We start from the raw sequence: 25,140 nt of genomic DNA, 5'->3' as shown, positions 1-25,140 counted from the left end.
TGGCCACCCGACTAAATCACAGTTTCCTAGAGGTATACTGGGGCTAACGCCTCGGACACGTTTGTACAGTTACAGGTTCTGTGCAGTAGTTACAGGGTATCCGCACACCCTCACTCCTTCCCAAACGCTTGTAATGAGTGCCCCCTTTATGCATATCATTTTTCCAATGCTGCGGGGATCAAGTTCAGTAAGATCCGGCCCTGGCTTTTATTCCTGGTTCTCCATCTTTCCTTCAGAGATGTCCTGCCACATCCTAGCGAGCTGAAATACTCATTTACCCTGAAGCTTTTAGAAATCTAACTCTGCAGAACCAGATCTGTAAGATAATACATACGTGTTAGCATATATACAGTTTAGAAGTTTGTTATTCTAGAAATCCTTTACAGTCACAGAGTCATGCTCAGGATGTATGAAGGAGTCATAAACACAGTGAGATACTACTTACTCCCACTAGGATATAGCTATAATCAAGAAGTCAGATAATAACAAGTGCCAGCAAGAATGTGAAGAAATTAGAACCCTTATACCCTGCTGGTGGAAACGTAAAATGGTGCAGCCATTTTAGAAAACAGTTTGGCAGTTTCTCAAGTGTTTAAACGTAGAGTTCCACGACCCAGCAATTCCACTCCTAGGCAGGTAGTCAGTAGAAATGAAAACATCGGTCCGTGCAAAAACTTGTACAAGAATGTTCTTAGAAGCATTATTCATAACTGCCAAATGATGAATGGATTAACAAAATGGGGTACGTCCGTACGCTAGGATCTATCTCTCCAGCAATAAAAAAGAATAAAGTACAGATACATGAATGAATCTGAAAAACATTCATGCTAAATGAAAGAAGCCAGACATAAAAGGCTACATAACGTACGATTGCATTTATATGAAATGTTGCGGATAGGCAAGTTCATAGACACAGAAAAGTTGGTAAGTGCTTGCTCATGCTGGGCTTCGAGGACGTGGGGGTGATAACCGAAGGGTATTGGGCGGGGGGGGGGGGGGGGGGAAGTTCTGCATATCTGCTACCGTGGTAAAAATCACCGAATGGTACACTCTAAATGGGTGAACTGCTTGCTGTGTGAGTTCTAGCTCAACAAAGCCGTTAGAAAAAGAGAGAAAGAGAAGTCATGCGACCAAACATTTCAACTACCAAGAGATCGAGAGCCCCAAACGGTGTTATTTGGAGTCCCGGTGGCCAGCAACGTGGGGGCAGTCCACGGGCAAGCTTCCGTTTTCACGCGTGCAACATTCAAAACGGGGCTGTGCAGCGGGTGACTGAGCGGGGAACGTTCGGCGCGTAAGCACAGACCGCAGGCTGGCCCCGGTGCTTCCCCCGCACCCGGCGGCCAGAGTGTCGGGCGCCTCGGGTCAGCGCGCGCCCCTCCTCCGGCCTGAGTCACGGCGCCGCGGGAGTCCCCACGCGAACATGCTCCGCTGAGCGCGGCCCGGACGCCGCGGGCCCTGGGGGCGCAGCGTCAGGCGGTGGGGCGCCCAGCGGCGCCGCCGCGCGCGAAGCCAGGCCCCCCAGCCGCACTCCCCTCCCGGCCGGGACCTCGCGGGCCGGCTCGCGGGGCCCGCCTCCCAGGCGCGTCCCGGACTCCTCGCGGACTGCAGCGGCGCCCGAGCCGTGCGTCCCCGCGCGCCGGCGCCCTGCCCTCCCTCCATGGCGTTTATCCGGAAGAAGCGGCGGGAGCAGCAGCTGCAGCTCTACTCCAAGGAGAGGTGAGCGCCGGCCCCGGCCTGCGGGCGGAGGCGGGGAGGGCCGGAGCCGGGGTCGGAGGCCGGGGGAGGGGGGCGGGAGCCGGGTTTCCGGCCGGGCCCCGAGAGGTCGGACCCGGTGTGGGGACCCGGCACAAAGGCCGGGGCTCGGAGCATGCCGGGCGCTCGGGCGGGGGCCGCGGCCGGAGCCCGGGAGCCGGGTCGGGGCCGGGGTCGCGCCCCGGTCGGGTAGCGAGCCGGGCGCAGGTGGGGCCACGCGGCTCACCCGGAAGAGGCCGCGAGGGTCCCGGCGCCCCGGCCCGGGACGCGAGCCCTGGCGTTCTCTGGAGGGGTGCGGCTGGCGGTGCGCGGGCCGGCGGCCTCCCCCTGTCCCCCCGGGTCACCGGCGCCGGGTCCGGGCACTGCGTGGGCGCCGTAGGGGCTTTCCGCCAGGCCTGTCCTCCGCGGTCGGCGACCACCCCGCCTGCGCCGGGACGGACCTGGATACCACGCTTTATTGCGCCCTTTTTTGTCGACTTCTTCAGACGATAGGCCAAGGCAAGGGCCTGCCCGGCTCCCTGCCCTGCCGGGCCGCGAGGTGGGCCGCAAGAAAGGCCTTATTCTGCGAAAAGCCAAGGGCCACCCCACAAACGTGTTGTACCGAGCACTGGGTCTCATTATATACAAGACAAGTGCATTGAAGGCTTTGCATTCAGACGCGAGGTGAGGCACAGCAGTCATTGTCCCCAGATCCCAGTAGGGATTTGGGGTCCCGCGAGCTCAATCAAATGATCTCTGAGCAGCGGCACCCGTTTAGTTTCTGATTCTCCGCCTCCAAGGGAAGTCATTTCTAAAAAAAGTCACTTCTGCCCTAAGTAAATTACTGGTGAGCGAAATAGCTTGCTGAATTTCGGGTCTGTGGTCTCGGGTGTCAAAAGGAACTGGGAACGAATTATTTTACAGTCGTTATTTTGATTGTGAGAATAAGTTATCTAGGAGTTCTGCTAGCCTGTCACGTTGTTGTGTGATCAGCGGTGGCAGGAAACAAGAATTTTCCTTTACCTTTGAAGGTCTTCCAGCTGGGCTAAATTCAATTTGCATACAACAAATGAACAGGAGGAGAAAAGCAAAGTTTTATGACTTGTCCGCAGAGGCCCAATATTAAAATAGAGACCTAAAGAAATGACCAAGGCAGGCAGCTCTTTCACATTTCAGACAAAGAGACGATACATTTGTGAGGAATTGACAGGATAAAGAAAACAGGTGTTTGGGAGCTTTAATTAGTAGGGAATTCAAGGTAGAATTTAGAATTTAGGCTGAGGTAGTAGATTGGGGGCGGGGGGATAAGGTTTGTTTCTACAGCTTTCTTGGCTTTAAAGGCCTTATCTGTGGTGATAAAGATGTCTTTTTGTTTCTTAGTAGGGAGGGTATTTCTCATTTGGAAGATTCTGTTCCTGATTTCAGGCGGGAGGAGGGTCTGAGTGTCCCTGCATTGGCTATTTCTTAAGTAACTTTTATGTAAAATATGCCGCAGGGGCACGTTTTGGGACAGCCTGCCCTTGGCCTCTACAGTGGACACCAACAAAGCAGATTATACATGGAAATACAGGTGGAGACTTCAAGGTTTGCGTGATCTTGCAACATCCACACCTGTTTTATAGGTGTTGATTTGATCCGTTTTGTCCAAACATTCATATCCTTTTCTAATCTATAATGTTGGCCTGGCCAGGATATCCGTAGGTTGAAATTTCATTCCCCACTGTAGAGAAGAAGATAAGATGTATCAAAAAAACATATCTCAGACATGGCTTTCAAGAATGTTTCTGGTTTTGTGATTAGCCTTTTATCCACAGAAATGCCTTTTTTTTTTTTAATGTTTATTTTTGAGAGAGGGAGAGAGAGAGACAGAGTGTGAGCGGGTGAGGGGCAGAGAGAGAGGGAGACACAGAATCCGAAGCAGGCTGCGGGCTCTGAGCTGTCAGCACAGAACCCAATGTGGGGCTCGAACTCACAAACCATGAGATCATGACCTGAGCCAAATTCGGATGCTTAACCGATTGAGCCACTCAGGCATCCCCAGAAACGCTTGTTTTTTAAATAATGACTGGACCCTAAATAAAGTAACTCATACTTGTAGAGGCTCTTCTGACTTCATTTATAATGCTTGTTTCATTTGGAAGGAGCTTGAGTAGAGTTTCTTTGTTCTGTACCAACACCGTTAAGAATTGGGGGTATTCTGTATTAAATAGATGGATGTTCGAATTTGCATTGTAAGACCTTAGAAACACTTGAATTGCCCTCATGTTCTCTGATCAAAGAGTTATTTGTAACAATTCTGTGGCCTCTTTCATAAGAGGAAAACCTGTTTTCTTTAGATTTGTCAGTTCATTCAATAGCTGTAATTTTTGCTTAATTTGCTTAGTTTATACAGCTCTACAATGTTGCACAAATCCTAAAGTCTGCACTTGCCATATCAGGAATCTGAAGACGTTGGCGCCATATATCTTAGAGTTATTTGGATCTTACTTGCTGACTGCCCACGTTTTTTAATACTCTGCTTTCCGACTTTGCAACCTTGGGCTGATGAGTGGACTTTAACCCCGAAGATGTCCTTAGAGTACCAGTTGAATGAAAGGAATCTGTCTCACAAGCAGATGTAGGCTAGAACCACGCACTCTCTATAAATCTTAGAATTCACTCTGAAAGACAAGGCGATTTATTTTAAAGCAACTTCATTTCCGGGGTGCCTGGGTGGCTCGGTCGGTTGAGCATCCGACTCTTAGTTTAGGCTCAAGTCATGATCTCAGGGTTCGTGAGATCCAGCTCTGTGTTGGGCTGTGTGCCAACGATGCAGAGCCTGCTTGGGATTCTTTCTCTCCCTCTCTATCTGCCCTACCCCTGCTCACTCTCTCTCAAAATAAATAAATAAACTTTAAAAAGCAAACTTTATTTCCGCACAGATTTTTCCTAGCTCATCCCTTTGTGGCAATAAACACCAATTAGCACAGTGATTGATATAGGCCATTTGCTCAAGCATACCCAAGAGAACTGTTTCTTTCCTTGGGACTCCTTCGGAGGTGACCCTTAATAAAAGGCCTCACCTCTCATGCTGCTTTAGAGATTTTAGATTTCTACCACTACCCAGTAATAACCTCAGAAAAGGAGAAACCTGAAGTTAGCATTTATTTCTTTTAGTATTAAATTGATGCTACTGCATTTAGAGTAAGTGATATTTCTACAAAGATAGAAGCAGAGAGACCGGTTGGGAGATTCTTGGTGGCTGAGACCAAAGCGGAGGCAGAAGAAATGGAGAAAAGTGTATGGATTTTACACTTAGGAGATGTTCTTAGGAGGTGGAATTGACAGGTCTTGGTGTGGTAGATTTCATGTAGGAGGCAACGGAGAAAGAATCCCAGCTAGAGTTGTCAAATAACATACAGGGTGCCCAGTTAAATGAATTTCAGATGAATGATGAAAAATCTTTTAGTGCAAGTATGTCCCATGCAGTATTTGCTACATACTTATATTAATTTTTTTGTAATTTGTCTGAAATTCAGATTTAACTAGGTATCCTGTATTTTTGTTTGCTCAGCCTGGCAGTCCTACACTCAGGTTTCTGGCTTGACCAGCTGTACAGTAGTACCATTTATTAGTCATGTTTGTAAAGAATGCTTTGGGAATTTTCGGTAGTGTATCAGAAAATGAAGAGATACTTGGTCATTAAAAGTACATTAGTATTCTGGTTAAGATTTAGATGCCAGGAACTATATTAATTTTACTGGTTTTTAAAAATGTGTTGTCGGGGTGCCTGGCTGGCTTAGTCGATTAAGCGTCCGACTTCAGCTCAGGTCATGATCTCACGGTTGGTGGGTTTGAGCCCAGCATCGGGCTCTGTGCTGACAGCTCGGAGACGGGAGCCTGTTTCAGATTCTGTGTCTCCTTCTGTCTCTGCCCCTCCCCTGCTTGCGCTCTGTCTCTCTCTCAAAAATAAGTAAACATTAATGGGAGGCCTGGGTGGCTCAGTTGGTTAAGTGTTTGACTATTCGTTTTAGTTCAGGTCATGATCTCACAAGTTTGTGAGTTCGAGCCCCACATCGGACTCCGTAGTGACAGTGCGGAGCCTGCTTGGGATTCTCTCTCTCCTCCTCTTTCTCTGCCCGTCCCTGCTCACTCTCTCTGTCTCTCTCTCAAAAATAAATAAACTTAAAGTAAATAAAATAAACATTAAAAATGTTAATTAAAAAATGTGCTGTTAGGTCTTAATGAAGATCAGTGGAAAACATTTTTAAAAGGCAACTCGTGTCTTTGTTTGGAGTTGTTGGAAATAACGTGTACAGTGGGTTAGCAGATAAGGATATTTTACAAACTGCTGCATTTAAGATTTTTCTATTTCAAGATTTAGGAGTAGGTTAACTGTTAAATATTTTTATCTTCACATCTAGAGTGGTATGATGGAAGAATAGCTATTTTTTTCTGGGGTGATACAGAAATTTAGATAACCTAAGGCATACTCTATTGGGGAGTCAAATTTTTCTCTAAGGTTGTACAGCAAATTACTTAGCTATAGCTTACAAGCTGTCATTCTAGGATAAAACATTAGTGATCGTGAATTCTATATTGGGCACACATGTTTCATTAATACTTTTACATAAGACACTTCTTCAAATTCATCTTTGCCTCAAACATTCCATGCGTGTTTAATTCCCTTGGTTATGCTGATCCCACATTTCTTGGCTGATGTGAAATATCTTTTACTTCAAGTGTTATCAGTTGATTCTGTATTTATTATACTAATGATGCTGGTTGAGAGGGCCAAGTGACTTGCTGTACTCCTGTTTATTCTTTCATTTCCGAGACTGAGCATCCCATTCTTTCAGTATCTCAATTGGGATGTGCCCGGTGTTGAATTTGGAGACTTAACTGCGGAATCAGCAGTTAGAATGCTGAAGGGTTGAAGGAAATCTGCCTGTGACTCAGAAATAGGACGTGTTTTTCTCACATAAGAGCAAACAAAAAAACAGTGGGAGAAAAAATAAATGCTGTAAATATTTTGAGTAATTTAAAATTTACATTGGCTTTACCCAAACTACATTACTAGCCCTTCACCTTATGCCCTCATTGCTGTCTGACATTAATTTCCTCCAAAATGGCTACTGTTTAAGAAGACACAAGAGAATGCTCATACATTTTGAGTGGATTTGCTGTATGATTTTCATTAAGGAAAAAAAAATTTTTTTAATGTTTATTTATTTTTGAGAGAGAGAGAGAGGCGGGGGGGGTGGGGGGGGGTGGGGCAGAGGATCCAAAGCTGGCTCTGCACTAACAGCAGTGAACCCGATGCAGGGCTTGAACTCATGAACCATGAGATCGTTACCTTAGCCAAAGTTAGATGCTCAAACTCGCCTAGCTTCCTAGGCGCCCCAAGAAAATCTTTTTAAATTTTGTTTTAATATTTATTTAATTTTGAGAGAATAGAGTGTGAGCAGAGGAGGGGCAGAGAGAGAGGGAGACACAGAATCTGAAGCAGGCTCCAGGCTCTGAGCTGTCAGCACAGAGCCTGACGCGGGGCTCGAACTCACAGATCATGAGATCATGACCTGAGCCGAAGTCGGACGCCCAACTGACTGAGCCACCCAGGTGCCCCCCCCACCAAGAAATTTGTTTTAATGTAATATAAAATGGGTATGGCCATTTAATGAATTCATTGCTTGTTTTATTTTCCTATATCCCATTGTGATTTCATCTTTTACCCATCAGACATGTAAAATTGTGATTTAACATTTATAACTCAAAAGATTTTGAAAATTATTTTGTTTTTCATTTTTAATTTGTGTTTAGTGAGTAAGGTCTGTATAATACTAATGCTTTGAAATTATTATGACTTAGGTTATAGTTGTTTGTCACAAACTGATGTGAGGTTGAAAATAGATGTACATTAATATCGATATAATATCTGTATATCTGTTATGTTAATCTTGTTAACTGTGTTTAGATCTTCTTTTTCCTTAATGAATTTTTTTGATTGACTTACCAGTTACCGAGAGATGCTTCATGATGCAAACTTTGACTAATATTTCCATCAATTTTTGCTTATATTTTCAGGGGTTGTTATTGAGTATGTAAGTTTAAAATTGCTATCTTACAAAATTGAATCTTTAGTCAATATATGATGACTTCTTCTAGGAATGATTTTTTTTTCTGTTTTGTTTGATATTAATATAACTCTATCAGTTTTGTTTGGGTTATTTGCATTATATGGAATTTTTCTTTTTTTTACTTTCAACTTTTCTGTGTCCTTAGGTTTTAGAGATATTTTTTACAAATAGCTTTATAGTTGGATTCTTTAATAATTCATTTTTTAATAATTTTTGTCTTGAAAGATTAATTTAGCCCATTTATATTTATTATGGTACAGATATATTTGGATTTATTTTTATTTTTTTATTTTGTTCTTTAATTTTTTTCTTATTTTTTTCCTTCATTTGGATTAAGACTCTGTTCTCTTTCATCTTTCCTGAAGAATATGGTAACTTATATATTCTGTTTCTGTTTTTCTAGAGCTTACCTTGAAATTTTAACATTTATATTTAGCTTAAGATCTGAAGCTAATCATTCTCTTACCATCCCACCCCACTCCCCGCCACCTTCCTAACAATATAAGGACCTTGGAATACTTCTGTCCCATCCAAATTATAGTCTCTTATTGTCTAGTATTTTCAGTCCGTATTTTAAACCTATAAATTAGATTTTACAATTGTCTAGTTTATGTTTATATAGTTTTACATGCATGTTTACCATTGTCTTAGTTCAGCATTCCTTCTTGCCTATCATATCTTCCATGTAGAATTATTTTCTCTTTCCTGAAGAATATCCTTTAGAAGTTCCCCTAATGGTACTAAACTCTTCTTGTCTGTCTGAACATGTGCTTATGTTCTTGTTTTGGAAATCAGTCTTGCTAGATGTATAGTTTTGGCCCTTGAACAAAAGGGGGTTTGGGACACCAACCCCCTGCGCAATCAAAAATCTATGACAAAATCTTTGACTCTCCCCAGACTTAACTATTAGATAGCCTACTGTTGACTGGAAGCCTCACCAATAACAAACAGTTGATTAACAAGTATTTTGTGTATCATATGTATTATATACTGTATCCTTACAATAATGTAAACTAGAGAAGAAATGTCATTAAGAAAATTATAAGGAAGACAAAATACATCTACAATACTGTGGTATATGTATTGAAAAAAATCCACATATAAGTGGGTCAGCACAGTTCAAACCCATGTTGTTTGGGGGTCAACTGTAATTTTCTCAGCATTTTGAAGATTGCGCAAATGAAGGGAGATATCCAGGGAATATGCGCCCGACTTGCTGAAGCATTTTTTGGTGGAGGGGATCTCAGCTCCCAAACTAAGAGAAAAGGTGTGCCTTGCCCCAAGGTACAGCTCTTAGCTACGTGGTAAGATCAGGCTTCAGACTCCAGGAGAAACCTGGACCCCATGGAATGACCAGGAGCCAGGAAACAGTAGAGCTGTGTTGTGATGGAGACTTGACTCACCATCCAGCTCAGCGTTTGTGGCTATGCGTTGGCCTCGCCCCTTCTCTGACCTGACTGGGGCTGGTAAGCCTTGCACTTGAGGCCATATGATATGGCAGGATAGGGACAGGATTTGTTGTATTTGTGCCCGTGGTTAAGGAACCACCAGCACTTTCCCTGGCATAATTAAGGCGCTGGGGTCCAAGCCTTGCGTTTGTCTGGACTGTTTGACATAGAAGCATAGTGGGTTTGTGTGGAGCTTTGCAGGAGGCTACTTTTTATTCTAGAGGAGACCAGCCTGCCACAAACCCCTATCAGTTTTTTAAAAACAATTTTTAATGTTTGTTTATTTTTGAGAGAGAGAGAGAGAGAGAGAGAGAGAGACGGACTGTGAGTGAGGGAGGGGTAGAGAGAGGGGGGAGACGCAGAATCTGAAGCAGGCTCCAGGCTCCAAGCTGTCAGCACAGAGCCCAACGTGGGGCTGAAACTCAGGAACTGTGAGATCATGACCTGAGCCGAAGTCGGTCGCTTAACCGACTGGGCCACCCAGGCACCCCACAACCCCCTATCATTTAAGTCTGATTGTTCTTTGTAACATTGATCTCTGTCTTTTCTCTGGCTGCTTTTAAGATCTCCTCTTTGTAGTGCTTTGCTGTTTGTCTGTATAAAAATTTCTTTTTATTCACCTGTCCTGATTGGTATTTCAAAAGCTGAAACAGTTTTAGAAAATTTGGAGCCAGGCGTTCAGCTCTTAGGATATTACTTTTATTTCTCGTAAAGTCTCTTTAATATGTATTTTTCTGTGCTGCCTTATGGACTCTTTAAATCTATCTTACATTTTACATTTTTTTCTCTAGTTGCCTAATTTGCTGTCTATATCATTAGTTTGTTCTAATTTCAATTATTTTTAAATTTCTAGTTTGGGGGGGGTCATTTATAACTGCCTGATCAGTTTTGATAAAAGTCTGTTTCTCTGTTATACTTTTGATGTCCTTCTGTTTCTTTAAACTTCTCTATTGGAGTGCTTAGATATAGGAAATAAGCTATCTGTAGCTTATACAGGTTTGATTGAATAGTTTGTTGCTTGTATTGAGCCTCATTCAGTAATTTTGTTCCTTATTTTATGATTTTTTGATTGTGTCTTCTTGTTCCTTGGAAGCTCCTTCTTGGGAGTCCTTGCAGACCTGGATTTAAGGTGGAGTTTTCTAGAAAGTATTTGTGTTCATTTCTGCCTGGGGTGCTGAGAGAGACCACACTGGTTTGTCTGGAGTTTTATTGGGCTAAATAAGTAGTGTGAATTCTAGCCCCAGATGTGTATCAAGACAGGCTGGTGGTTTCACATTCTCAAGGAAGACGGACTTTGTCCCCAGCCCAGCCAGAGCCTGGGTCCTACCATCTCCCTCTGGGGAAGGGTGGGAGGTGGTTTTTATTTCCATCCTTCAAGGGTATTAACTTTAGGGATTCTAGCTTTCTCTACCCCTGTCCCCCTTCCCACTGTCCCCTCAGGACACAGGGCATATAAGTACAGGCTCTCTAATACTCAGAGTTGGGCAAACACCCAGGGGAAAAGACTGCTCCAGTGCCTGCTAACTTCTCTCTTCTGAAGCTTTTCCTCACTTTCCCATCACCTCAGCCAAGCATTTGAAAAGAGATTTCAGTAATTGATCCAGCAATTTTAGAGGCTCTGTACTGAGATTGTTTCTCTGGACGTGTAATCTGCCATAATGTCTGAAATGGGATTCCTGCTGATTTGTGTAAGCCCGGGTTTATTTAGTAAATCTATAAACCCGCTGGTTAAGAAGAGGCTTGAGGTAATCTAATTTGTCTCCCTCCCCTCAATTTTATAGTAAAGTGATTTGACTAAAAGTCTAATGGCCAAGTCACGGCTGAACTAGGGCTAGAAAAGATACTGTCCTATCCGAGCCCATCTCCTGTGCCACCACAGCGTCCTGCTTCTGTTTTAAAATGAGGTCTACTTATTTTTATGGTATCTCAGAAACGTAGAATGACTGAGGGACGATCGAAGCCTGGTGTACGTGGCTGTTGGTTAGCATCTGTTGTCCTCGGGGTAATCCACGGGCTGGTGGCATCAGCACTGCCTCAGAGCTCCTTAGGAAACGCGCAGTCTCAGGCTGTGCCCCAGATCTCTCGCATCTGAACCTGCACTTTAACGTGATCCCCGGATGATCGCACACACATTCACGTTGGAGAAGCACTGTTCTAGAGAACAGTAATTAAGTATTCCTCTTTTTCTTTCCTTTTCTTTTCTTTTTTTTTTTCTTTTTGGTTTCTTTGAACTATGCTTCTCGACAGTTTAGGGAGTGCTCATGGAGCATCCTCCCTTGATGAGGAAATTGAAAGTCTTCGAGAGCGTAGGTGATAGTTTTGCCATTTGTTCTCAAAGATAGTTGAGACTTGAGAGCAGAAGTGATTGGCTTTACGGATGGTCAATGAAAGGGATTTTGATATCTGAACCATCTTGTCCAGGAAGTAACTGCATCTCACAAAGTCAGAGGAGAATGTAATTTCCTAGAGTCTGGCCAAGGGCTAGAGTTTTAAACTTACTCCCAAGGGAAAGGATCACAAGGGCAGATGAAATGGTGATACTGGTTACACTGGAAGACAGCAGGTAGGAGATGAAATGCTACTCCAAGGGAAGAAGGGGCAGTAATTTACATGAGAAAACAATGGGTTCAAGACCTAGAAATAACATTTAGTCACACAGATGTCTCTGTGCAATCGTGTGGACCATGAATGATAAAATGAGTCGAATTTTATTACAGAAGATGATTAACGGTGTGTCTTCGATGGTGCTGAAGCTTGGCAGGACAGGACTCCAGATTGGAAACTAGTGCTGAAAAGCTGCAGAGCTATACAAAAGGAAAGACCTGTCAGGAAGTGAGGCAGTGCACCCGAATGTCAAGAAGCACAACTGCAGGGGAATCCATGACCAGAGGGGGAAACACCCAGGGCACTTACTGGAAAGAGGAGCGGAGATCATTGCATTCACTTGTTTTAAGGCATCTGAGTGAGTGGGAAAAAATGGCGGATGTGTACCTCATGTAGATTGAAAACAGGAAATAGCACCCAGAAAATGACAAGAGACCTTACTTAGTCGATGCTTAGTGAGATACAGTTATTGTTTCTTGAGTTTCCTTGTTGAAATGTTGATTTATCTTAAGACAGAGAGCTTGAAAGCTGTGAAATTCTGAATATTAAAGAGAAATTACTTAATTAAGTAGCAGTGCTGGAAACCTTCAGGAAAAGCAGTCCATAGCAAGTTATTTGTTGTTGAAGCCCAGGGTCGGGATCAAGAAGGATTCTGTCATACATAGAATCTAGACTTTTAGAAGACAGATATTGAAAGTTTCAATGAAGAAAAAAAAAAGATAGGCATTTTTACTGGACTCTTCTGGAATGGATATTGATCCAGAAAGTTGTGAAACTGTCAAAAATAAAATTCAGAACATTCATGCCAAATGGTCTTTGGTAAAGAGTTACAGAAAATCAGACAAACAACTAAACATAGGATGGTTGTACAGGTAGTGTTCCTCTGAGCTTATAATTTTTTTTTTTAATTAGCAAAAAGAAAGTTAAAGCCCCAAATGGGAATGAGTGGTGGCTTTAAAAACTGCTATAGATTAAAAAAATTTTTTTTAAGTTTCCTGATGTTGAATTTAAATAAGCAGGCTGCTGGGTAGGGCCCAGGCCGCTACTGTAAAATTGATTTATAACAGAGAAAGTGGTTCTTATTTTGTACTCTGTCATGACACGAACCTTCAGACTGAGAGTAACAGGATAAGCCTACGTAAGATGGGTGAAAACGTGTGCCCTCCCCTGCTGTAAGCTGCTGGGAGGGTTGGCGTTTGGGACCACAGGATCGTTTTCGTGATCTAGGAACTTTGAAAGGTGCAGAAAGAGCATACGTGCATAAGCAGGCTTCGTGCGACTTCTAGATCAGATGGATTGTTTATAAACCACTAGAAGAGGAAGTCGTTGCCACCGGTCTCGAGCACGAATCCACTGTAAAGTCACATCTTGCGAATCTCTTTTGACAGCATTCTGACTGGTCGGTCAGGAACACACAGTGGATTAGTTCATCTGAACTTCGTCAGAGAATCAGGTTTGTTCTTGTGATGTCTTTTAACAGAATCAAGAAGGGAGAAATTAATGTTAGTATGACAGGTGGGATAATATGTGTGTGAGTGACTGTATTCAGACTGTCAAATGTCTTATTGGGGAAACATCTCTAATGGTGAGTCAAGGACTGTGTTCTCGCCTCGTTTGTTGAGCGTTTTTCTTAACATCCTCGTTTTCGGAGCCAATTTAGGAAGCTGACCCAAAATGCCCAGTTCGGTTAAACCAACTCTGTAACTGGGAGGGGCGCTGGAATCTAGCTTAATCCAAGCATGGTGTCAGGGTATCCAGAGTAGACATGGTAGATACAGGACTCTCGTGCCCCTTCCTGTGCCCGTGCACGCATCACTGAGGCCTCGGGGCCTTTTCTCCCATTGAGCACGTAACGCAATTCTCCTCAACACAGCGAAGCCTGTTGTACAGCTCCAACCGAGAGAACTAATCGACTAGAACAATCTTCTGGATCCATCGTGCATACTGTTCATCAGTGGAGTGTTGGGTAGGGGCCGAGTGGGCATGAACACAAGGTTGCCGTCAGGGCTGCCTAGGGTGAGCTTATTTTATGCTATTGGTTAAGTGTTGAATGGTATCCTTTAAAATTTAGGTGACATGAGGATGGGACAGCATCTTTTTCAAGAAAGTTAAGTTGCCGAGTGAGTGAATTTATCAGGAGAATCTGAAGAGCCCACCACACCTCTGTAAAGACAGATTAAACTGAGGAATCCCAGGGGCAGGGCCAAGAGCCTCGGAAAGAAATAATTTAAAGTTATAAAAGCGATTTCACAGAACCTTTTCCTCCAGGGGATGTGGTTTAAAAGTCATTGTTCAAAACACCACGAAACCTTATTGGAACCATTTTTACATACAAAAATTTTAAAGCAGGCATAACTAAACACTTCAGTAGAGAGAAAAATAAACTCAGAAAAATCCCTTCATCCTTTAACTTTAAATAATTTGGTTCTGTCCCTTTACCATGTGTTTTACGTTTCTTACAAAGTATGAAATGAAAAGTAAATGAAGCAGGATACAAGTTACTTAGCAAATGATGACTCCAGTTCTATAATGGTTGATACTATTTTTTTTAATTGTGGTAAAAAACACATAGCATAGTTTTACCGTCGTAACCATTTTCAAGTGTATAGTACAGTAGTGTTAAGTATGTTCACATTGTTGTGCAACAGATCTCTAGAACTTTTCCGTCTTGCAAACCGGGAGCTCTGTACCCACTGAAAAGCAACTCCCTGAAAAGCTGTTCTACTTTTCCCTTTACCGCCAGCTCCTAGCAACGGCCATTCTGTTTTTTCTTGGTGAGAGTTTGACTACCTCAGATACTTCACATGAGTGGAATTTTGTAGTATTTGTTTTTTTGTGACTGGCTTATTTCACTAGCATAATGGTTCATCCATGTTGTAGCATAAGACAGGACTTCCTTCTTTTTGAAAGCTGAATAATATTCCATTGTATGCATATATCCCATTTTCTTTATCCATTCATCATTGATGGACATTTAGGTTGTAAACAGCGCTGCAGTGAGCCTGGTTATGCTCACTTGATACCTTGAGGTCCCCTTTTCCATTCTTTTGGATAAATACCCAGAAGTGGGACTGTGGATTGTGTGGTAGTTCTTTCTTTAATTTTTGAGAGAACCTCTACACTGTTTTCCATGCAGCTGCCCCATTTTACATTCCTGCCAGCAGTGGGCAAGGGTCCCCATTTCTCCACATCCTTGCCAACATTTGTTCTCCTCCTCCTCCTCCTCCTCCTCCTCCTCCTCCTCCTCCTCCTCTTCTTCTTCTTTTGAATAGTGTGCAAGGCGATCTCTCATTTATGGTTTTGGTTTGCATTTTCCTGATGATTGATATTGGATATCTTTTCATATACTTTTCAGCCATTTGTATATCTTCTTTGGAGAAGTATCTATTAAAGTCCTTTGCTCATTCTTAAATTGGGTTAAGCTTTGTTGTTGAGCTGTAGGAGTTCTTTATATATTCTGAGTAGTAACTCCTTACCAGATATATGGTTTGCAAATATTCTTTCCAGTTCTTTAGGTTGTCTTATCATTCTGTTGATTATTTTCTTTGCTGCACAGGAGTTTTTAAGTTTCAGGTGGTCACATTCATTTATTTTTGCTTTTGGTGTCCTGTCCAAGAAATCATTGCCAAATCAATGTCAAATGATCTTTAAAAGTGTTCCAAGGCCACACAATAAGAAAAGAACAGTCTTTTCATGGGGCGCCTGGGTGGCTCAGTCAGTTGAGCATCCAACTTTAGCTCAGGTCATGATCTCGGAGTCTGGGAGTTCGAGCCCTGCGTCGGGCTCTGTGCTGACAGCTCAGAGCCTGGAGCCTGCTTTGGGTTCTATGTCTCCCTCTCACTCTGCCCCTCCCTCGCTCACACTCTCTCTCTCAAAATAATAAGTAAATATTAAAAAAGTTTTTGAAGAAAGAAAAGGACAATCTTTTCAACAAATGGTGCTGGGAAAACTGGATTTCCACATGCAAAAGAATGAAGTTGCGCCCTTACTTTAAAATCGCATACAAAAATTAACTCGAGATGGATTGCAGGCCTAAAATGCAAGACCTGAAAGTACAAAACTCCTAGAAGACTTGGGGGGAAGCTTCATGACACTGGATTTGGCAATGATTTCTGCAGATCACTTTGGGTAGTATGGACGTTTTAACAATATTAAGGATAGGATTATATATGTATATATGTTTATTTTTCTTTTTAAAAAACTTAGTGTATAATATAATTATTCCACAAGCCTGTACGTTACTCGGTGCTCATCACAGGTGTGTTCTTAAATCCCTTTACCTATTTCAGCCACCCCCCAACTCCTCCCCTCTGGCAGTCACCAGTTCTCTGTATTTAAGAGTCTATTTTTTTCTTTGTCTCTTTATCCTGTATTCATTTGTTGTGTTTCTTAAATACCACATATGAGTGAAATCATATGGTATTTGTCTTTCTCTGATTAATTTCATGTAATTTAATACCCTCTAGATCCATCCATGTTGTGGCAAAGAACAGGGTTATATTTTAATAATTATATGGAAGAGCCGATTGTCTATGAAGGTTCTTTGTGCTTCATAGCAATAAAATTGTGCCATTGTCTTACTAAAGATACTTATCTTATTTTACCTTTTCTCTTAAGAGGAGGAGTGGGGACCAAGAAGGGGAAGGAAGGATTATATAGCTCCAGCCCAAGCAAAGGTTTTTAGGTCATTAAGACACAAGCTAAAAACAAGGGCCAAGGTAACTAGGAAGTATGTCTCTGATTTAAACCTTCGTGGCAATTATCTGAAGCATCAAAGGACTGTTCTAGCAATCCTAACTCTGGTGATTGTATTCAACTTCAGAATAAGAATTAATAGTGAGCATTTGCCTTTGAGCTCTGGCATTTTAGCCAATGATTAATTCTTGTTCATGGACTTAAAGACATAGAATAAATAGGCTAATAAAGAGTTACCTATGAGGATGGTAAAGCTGGTTCCTGCTGTCATTATTTTTAATTTATGAGTTATTTGTCTTTTGGTTCAGGTTTTCTTTGTAACGAGCAATGTCTTGTTGTCTGGATGTAATGGCTTTTTTGTAAGTATATTATAGGTTTTTGAGCTCCTGTTCTCTGTATTATGTCTAGAACTTCACACTGTGTTCTTCCGCTTGTTTTGCTCTAGTTCCTTCATGTTCGAGCCTGGTGATCTTGAGTTATCGATTCGTATTGAAGCATGAAGCATGTAATTCTGTGTCACTGTGGGCAGGCCCTTTCTGGTGGGCTCCAGTAAGGGATGATATTGTAGAGACCCGGCTCCTTCAAGTACTCCTATCCATAGGTCTTTTCTCTAAAGCTAGTCGGTTTTTTCCTAAAAATAATCTGCCAAACTGTTGCTTGGAGTGGTTACGTGTTCCTACTTTTTCCTTAATCACTCTCTTTTCACGCCGTACGTAGCCTTGCTCTCCACTGTGCCTGGTGTCTGCTTTGGAGCCTCTTACTCAGTTTTTGTCTAGAAAAACCTGTGCCAGAGCGAAGTAGGATAGGCATCAGGGGAGGAATCTGGGCTACTGACTCATTCAGACTTCGGGCCATGCCCCCCATGCTTCCTCCCTATCTTCTTGGTACCTGATTCCTGCGATTTCAGGACTTTTTGGAAGTCCTGTGACTTGAGTTGGTTTTCTACCGATTGGTATCTTCTACTGGAGGCATCTGCCGTTCTGGTTTCCGATCTCTGGCGAGTCCTCCCATCTGCTTTCCATTTCTTACATATTTGTTGCTCTTGTCTTTGTGACTCTTCAGTTTTCTTTGGTCTGAGGTCTTACAATTTAAAAAATATTTTCATTCACATGTTAGTGGAGCAGAGATAGACACACATGCTTGATCTGCTATGTATATCAGAGATACCTTCCTCCAACACACCAGACCTCCAGTCCCACACTGCCCGTGAGAGCTTTTCCTGACCCTGTAGAATGCCGCCAGTGTTGCCCGATGTCACCGCAGAACAGACAAAACACTTGCTTTCAGTTATTTGCCATGTGTTTATTTCTGTGGCCATACAACTGAATTCATACTTTTAAAGCACTTAAAACTTTTAAAAGATCTACATTTCAGTCCTCTTCTGTTCAGTTTACTTACTTACTCAACACCAAAGCATTGGACTGTATCTAAAGATCTGACTCTCAGAATCATATGATCTTGTAGAAGTCGTAAGATAAACCCAACTAACCAGAAGGTGGAACACTAGAACGGGAGGAGGGGTGCAGTCTGAAGGGGAGGTGGGGACGTCTGGTGGTGGGTCAGAGGAAACAAAGGATGAAAAAACTCCATAGATGGGAAAGCCCCAGGTTTTGTTCAGGCAAGAATAAGTTTTATTTCAAAAAATTGGGGGGTTCTCAGGCACCTGGGTGGCTCGGTCGGTTGAGCGTCCGACTTTGGCTCAGGTCATGGTCTTGCGGTCTGCGGGTTCGAGCCCCGCATCGGGCTCTGTGCTGACAGCTCAGAGCCTGGAGCCTGCTTCGGATTCTGTGTCTCCCTCTCTCTCTGCCCCTCCCCTGCTCTTGCGTGCTCTCTCTCTCTCTCTCTCTCTCTCTCTCTCTCTGTCAAAAGTAAATAAACATTTCAAAAAAAATTTAATATAAAATTTGGGGGTTCTCCTAAAGGAGTTAAAAAATCCACTTGTAAACAATTTTATTTGTGTTATTTTTGGCTTGGCCAGGTAGGTCTGTCTGTCGCTTTCTCCCAGTGACTAGAGAAGGGTTTCTGGTATAGGATCTACACTTAATAAGTACTTGTTGATTTAATGAATGGAAAAACGCTTTGAGAACAGATGCTTTAAATATTCTGCTTTCTTATACTTAAAAAAAATAATAAACATGAGGTTTCGTTTTGTTTGCTCTGGTTTTTCCAAATTTAGATTTTCCTTGCTCCTACTTAACTTGGAGGAATACTACTTTGAACAACATACAGCTAATCATATTCAGAGCAAAGGTGGTCACAACGAAAGGTAAGGAAGATTTTTGGATCTTTACAGAGTCACAGACCTTTTCCTTGTCTGATGTTTTAAAAATTAAATGTATGATCTTGCAGATTCTCCCCCCTTTTGTACTGGGAACATAATGAGAAAGGAGGCCTTACAAGTTGCTGTCATACTTCAGATTTTTCTAAAGCTAAGAAGTAGTGTGTATGAATTCCTCTAATATGGGTGCTTAAATCAGCTGGATAGGACTAGGCTTCATTATTCCATCTTTTTTTTTTTTTTCATGTGTCACTTTTGTACTTATACTCTCAATTATTTGGGTTATGGTGTTATAAGGTAATGATCATAAAACACCAGAGTGGCATAAAAATCAGTACGTTCGAAATGAATAATTTGATCTGAAGTAGAAGTGAAATCAGTTTTCTGAATATTGTAATAGTTACAGCTTATTGCTATAAAAACAGATTCAGTTTCTTTGGCCATACCTTTTGAAAGCTGTGTACAAAAATTTATAATGAAATTTTTTGTTTAAAATACCAACTTGAAATGCATAAAATCAGAGTTGTTGCAGCAAAGTTGTTTTTGCTTATGGTTTCCTTTGAGAGATGTCCCTTAACAAATACAGGCCACAACTTGAACATGCTTTGATACTAGTTAAACTCTTTAATATTTATTGTTCTTCAGGTTTTATTTTGAAAGGGCCATCAAAGCCGTGTGGTGTTTGTTTGGATACAACCTAAAGTGAAAATTACTTAGCTTTTTGTTTGGGAGAAGTGGCTAAGTCTAAGTCTGGGGCAGGAAGGGTACAAGTTGACCCTGGAGTGTCTGTCCTATTGGGGAGGAAGGCAGACATCAGAAACTACTGTGCATTGAATGTCTGTTTCCTTAGCATTCAAATTAGATAATTACTATTCCTTGAAAGTAGGACCTTGTTTTCTTACTTCTGGAATTTTGCTCATATTCTTTTCCTTAATTTCATACCTTTGTTTTTCCTCCCAATACTCCTCTGCCCTATATCATAACAATGTCTTGCTTAAAATTAAGTACGGTAAAACCTTGATTTGTGAGCGTAATTCATTCTGGGAACATACTTGTAATCCAAAGCATTTGTACATTAAAGCAAATTTCCCCATAAGAAATAACAGAAACTCAGATGATTCATTCCACAACCCAAAAATATTCCTATAAAAATGATTACAATACTGTAATATTATATAAAATAATAAAGAAAATACAACATCTAAAGAAAAATATATTAACCTGCACTTACCCTTGAAAACCTTTGTGACTGGTGTGAGGGAGACAAGAGAGAGGAGGGTTATTGTGTAGGACAACTTTCACTATCACTAACGGATGTTGACTACAGTACAGTATTAATAAATTCTTGCCATGTACTGTATTTAATGTAACCGGCAATAAGGCTGCAGAGGAGAGGGTCTCTATCTGCGGGTAGCCTGACCTAGAATGAAGCAAAGCGTTCCTAAGCTGACTCTCCTGGAAAAGCAAAGGACTGTGCTGTGAAATGACAAAAAATACCCTAGTGCCCGTTGCGGGCACCTTCCAACATTCTGAAAAATCACTGATTTCTGCCGAACACCGTGGCTTGAGACCGAGCATCCGTGGGGAGACGATCACCCACGATCCCGTAGAGAGCGAGAAAGAGAGACAGAGAGAGAGAAAAGAACCATTGGGTCAGTGGTGATCATGTGATGTTTGGCGTCATGTACTATTCATATTGCAAGACGTTGCTCGTTTATCAAGTTAAAATTCATTAGAAATGTTTGCTCGTCTGGCAGAACGCTTGCAGAACAAGTTACAACCCAAGGTTTTACTGTACGTTTGTTTCTTATTAAAACACGCATGTAAGCTAGCAAACTGAAACCTATTTTTCTACGTTTTAAGTTACCATTAGAGTACATTGGTATAATCCACGGAAGTGAATTCGGTGATATCTAGCAGCATGGCATGTGCATTAACCTGTTGATCTAGCAAGGCTGTTTCTAGGAAGCTGTCTCAGGGGTACCGTGGGAAATATGTAAGTGGACCCATGAACAGGGTTATTTACCATAACGTTGCTTGTAATAGCAAAATACTGGAAAGAGTCCAGTGACTGAAGAAGTTGTGCATAGTGCTGTGGAGTTGTCTCCGGCATGCATTCAGTGCAAAAAGTGAAGGGCAGAATACTGGGTACTGTATGCTATCTTTCACATAAGAATGGAAGGAAATAATTTTTTGGCTATATTTTTTAAAAATTAAAAATTTTTTAAATTACACATTTTAAAAAGCATAAACTAAAAGGTAATGAAAATGATTACACAGAAGAAGGAGCGATGGGGGAATAATATAAAATGACAACTAGACTTCTCTGAGTGTCCCTTATTTTATATCCTTTGCTTTTGGAACTATAGAAATATTTTGCATATATTTAAATTTTTTTTAACATTTATTCGTTTTTTGAGAGACAAAGAGAGACAGAGAGTGGGGGGCGGGTGGTGGCGCAGAGAGCGAGGGAGACACAGAATCCGAAAAGCAGGCTCCAGGCTCTGAGCTGTCCTCACAGAGCCCGATGTGGGGCTCGAACTCACAGACTGTGAGATCATGACCTGAGCTGAAGTCGGACACTCAACCGACTGAGCCACCCAGGCGCCCCCTACCCATATTTTAATATAGAATTGAATTTCAGAAGAAACAGCAAATCCTAAAAATGAAAAGAAAATGAAGCAAATGAACTTAACTACATATAAGTTGAGGGGTAACTACAGTAATTTGTGTCTCTGGTGAGATGCAGCCTGAGTAGAAAAAGAATTGCAAAAAAGGTGGCAAATGTTTTAGTAGTAATATTGTTGTTAGTACTTTTGGTATTATTATTTTGAAACTGTTCGTTATTCACACACGCACGTAGATTTATGTGAAGCAAATGAGTAGTATGTTGATGCTGTGACAGAGACTTTGAGTACGAAAGAGATACAAATCCAATAGTAAAGGAGTTAAGTTAAAAGCCTGATCTTACTTTTGAATTGGAAACATTTATGTGGATTCATACACTTTTCTTTTAAAAGAAAGCATTTTCTAGCTCTCCCCTCAGAAAAGTAAGAATCAAGCAGTTTTCCTGCTTTCTCTGTACAACTTGTACTTTTAGGGTAACCAGATCGCAGATAAATACTGTCAAGTTGTTCTCTATTAATGAATTCTAGATAATAAACACAGAAAGAATGATAAAAATTTCAGTTCCTAATGAGCAATGGGATCAGGATGGCCAACTATGGCCCCGGGTTCAAAATCTGGCCTGCCACTTCTCTTAAATTGCATTGTTGTTCTTTTAGTTAATGGTTTGGCTATGTACTTTCTAGTTAAAATGTATTCTAGTTCTTTGGTGACTTCTGTTATGTTCATGAGCAATAATCCTTTGTATTTTGATCCCTAGGAAAATCAGAGGCTCCTTAAAAATATGTTCAAAATCAGTTATTTTTGAACCAGATGCAATATCCCAGCCCATCATTAAGGTAAATGCATCTTAAATGTGAACAGAGACATTCCTACTCTTTGTGTATATCTTACCTTTGCTTATTTTTATAATATTTCTCCCTCAATTTTATCCAGATTCCTTTGAGAGATTGTATAAAAATAGGAAAACATGAAGAAAATGGATCCAGTAGACACTTTACAAAGTATGTCTTTGTCAGTAACTTTTTCTGTAACAGTAAAACTATTAATTTTACTTCTGCCAAAAAATTCTGTATATTTAATGACTTTTATCTGCATTGTAGGGCAAAATCTGGGGCGATTTCACTCCTTTTCAGTCAGGTAAGAAGCACATAGTGAATATTTTTTTCTTAACCTGAGTAAAAACACGCACACACCATTTTGGGTTTTTTTAGCACAGTGAAATTATTGGTAGAAATCTCAGACGAAGACTGCTGGAATAGATCTTTAAATGCTTTTAATATTGAACCATTGAGAAATATTCTTAAAATTTTTTATTTATTTTTGAGAGAGAGAGAGAGCGAGCGCACAAGCGGGGGAGGGGCAGAGAGAGAGGGAGACACAGAATCCGGAGTAGGCTCCAGGCTCTGAGCTGTCAGCCCAGAGCCCGATGCGGGGCTCGAACCCACGAACCATGAGATCGTGACCTGAGCCGAAGTCGGACACGTAACTGGCTGAGCCACCAGGGGCCCCGAGAAATATATTTTTTTAAAGCTGTGATCACTAATGAGATCCTTAATGTTTATAAAGTTGTGTGATGCCCGCAGGCTTGTGGTTTCGTCCTGAGGATCATGATGGTGTCCGTGGGTTGAGATGAAACCACTGCAGCCCCCCCCTCGTCCCCTCCTCCCCCCAGGCCTCCTGGCCACTTAGTCGGTGGGGGCCAGCAGCACAGCACTGAAGTAGGATCTCGGCTTGACTCATGGTGACAGCAGGCCACCAGCTCAGGATGTGCCGGCTTGTACAGTGATGAGGCTTGGGGTCATGACCTCTTACTCATTCCAGATGTATTCCGTGTACAATGATGTACCCAGTGCCGTGCTTACTGCCAGCAACACAGAGAAAATTAAAATACGGTTTTTCTCCCATCATATACTTAGTTCGTTCATAGATTTTTTTTTTTTTTTTTTTTAACTTATAAATAAGAAAGGAGTCAAGGGCCTCTCCCACTTGCTTTTTGCTCTGGATTTTACCTTTTTTATCTTTAAAATGAGAGGGTTAGAGATCACGTTGCCCCAACTATCTGCAGAGGCCTAGTTCCATGAAGTGGATTTTCTCAAAGGGAAATCATTCCACGGTCAAGTAAGCGTAGGAGGGACATGATTGGAGCAGAGGCTGCTCCGGTGGGTTTTTTTCAGATCACCTACCCCTTCTGTTCATGGAACACTTTCTTTTTTTTTTAAGTTTATTCATTTATTTTGAGAGAGAGAGCGAGCAAGGGAGGGGCAGAGAGAGAGGGAGAGAGAGAATCCCAAGCAGGCTCTGTGCCCAGCACAGAGCCCGACATGGGGCTCAAACTCACGAACTGTGAGATCATGACCTGAGCCAAGATCAAGACTTAGACACTTAGCCGACTGAGCCATCCAGGAGGCCCCATGGAACACTTTTTAATGTGTATTGAAAAGTGTTTTATGAAAGCAGGGAGATAAACAGATGAGGTGATTTTCTAGGTCTACCTTCCATGATTCAGTTAGTTTCCAGGAAGAAAACATTTGAAACCAGCCTATCTTTGACTTCCTGTTGTTTTACCTGGTATAAATGAAAACAGTTAAAGCCATCTATTACTTTGGAGGTGGGGTGGGGGGAACACCATAATTCTGGCCTGCACCTGTGCTCTCATTATTTCTGTAGTATCATCCTACATCATAGCTTTGTTCTAGAAAGTCCACTTCTTGAAAGGAAGAGGTACTTTCTCAATTGGAAGCGTGGTTTCCATTATACAAATGATCCATTTTAGTCATTTACAGACTTAGTAGCAGAGGTCTCGTGTCAGACTAACTCAAAATCAGCTTAAGTATACAATTAAAAGCAGCTCAACTTTTGTGGCTTTTGATTACTTTAAGAGGTCACACTTGTTTCAGAACTATGTTATGGTTCTTTAGGCTTTAGAGAGTAGGTGTTTGTGTAAATAATAGTTTTTATTCATGCATTTATATATTCAGTATATATATTCACGGCTTTGAAGGCATAGGGAAGAATAAAGTATTCAAAGCCCCTCTCCCCATGGACTTTACTGTTTGATGGGGGCAACAGACAATAAGCAGACATCTTCTGTACTGAAGAAAATGCAAACAGGACAAAAGAATTGAGAATGATGAGGAAAGCAGGAGCTGCCTTAGAGAGAATGGGCAGCGGTGCCTGGCCGCAAAGGCACATGGGAAGGCACACCACTCAGAAGGGCTGAGGGAATGAGCCAGGCAGCTGCCGAGTGGTGGGGGCCTGAGAGGCGAAGGTCCTGGCAGGTGGCAGGCTCAGTGTGGGTGAACGTGCCTGGGGCGAGGGATGAAGGGCAGCGGGGAAGGGAGGTGGAGCGGTGGTGGGCTCCGTGTCACGGAGGCCCTGTGGGGTAATAAGCAGTCCACATAAAGCACAAAAGAGAATAAATAACCCCTGCCAGCTGAGTTGTGTGTGTTGGTAAATCTCTTGGAGGCTGGGTAGGGAATGTGCTGTAGGGGGCATGAGCGGAAGCAAGGAGAGCCTTGAGGGGTATTGAGAACCTGGAGGTTTTAGTCCAGGATGGTAGCAATGGGAGGGTGAGAGGTGGCCAGTGTCTGGATACATGCTGAAGAAAAACCTAACAGGTGTACTGATGGGTTCGTTG

The 25,140-nt window shown here is 42.1% G+C and overlaps 1 protein-coding gene across 2 annotated transcripts in view; it reads left to right on the top strand.

The window, feature by feature from the left end:
- The first annotated feature begins 1,435 nt into the window (after positions 1 to 1,435).
- The window catches only part of NSMAF (neutral sphingomyelinase activation associated factor), a 60,277-nt gene continuing 36,572 nt past the window's right edge, over positions 1,436 to 25,140 (top strand). The window contains exons 1-5 of one of the 2 annotated variants that reach the window (XM_042924153.1): positions 1,436 to 1,719; positions 18,774 to 18,863; positions 22,261 to 22,339; positions 22,437 to 22,504; positions 22,604 to 22,640. In XM_042924153.1, the coding sequence (XP_042780087.1) occupies positions 1,661 to 1,719; positions 18,774 to 18,863; positions 22,261 to 22,339; positions 22,437 to 22,504; positions 22,604 to 22,640 (333 nt within the window). In that variant the 5' untranslated portion in view covers positions 1,436 to 1,660. Of the gene's footprint in view, positions 1,720 to 10,344; positions 11,463 to 18,773; positions 18,864 to 22,260; positions 22,340 to 22,436; positions 22,505 to 22,603; positions 22,641 to 25,140 lie in introns of those variants that run through there. The other variant, XM_042924154.1, reaches the window with a different exon arrangement.

The sequence above is a fragment of the Panthera leo genome, chromosome F2 (assembly GCF_018350215.1).
Source record: "Panthera leo isolate Ple1 chromosome F2, P.leo_Ple1_pat1.1, whole genome shotgun sequence".
Taxonomy (NCBI): Eukaryota; Metazoa; Chordata; class Mammalia; order Carnivora; family Felidae; genus Panthera; species Panthera leo.
The sequence above is the reverse complement of the archived record's forward strand: the minus strand, read 5'-3'. Positions and strand labels throughout refer to the sequence as shown.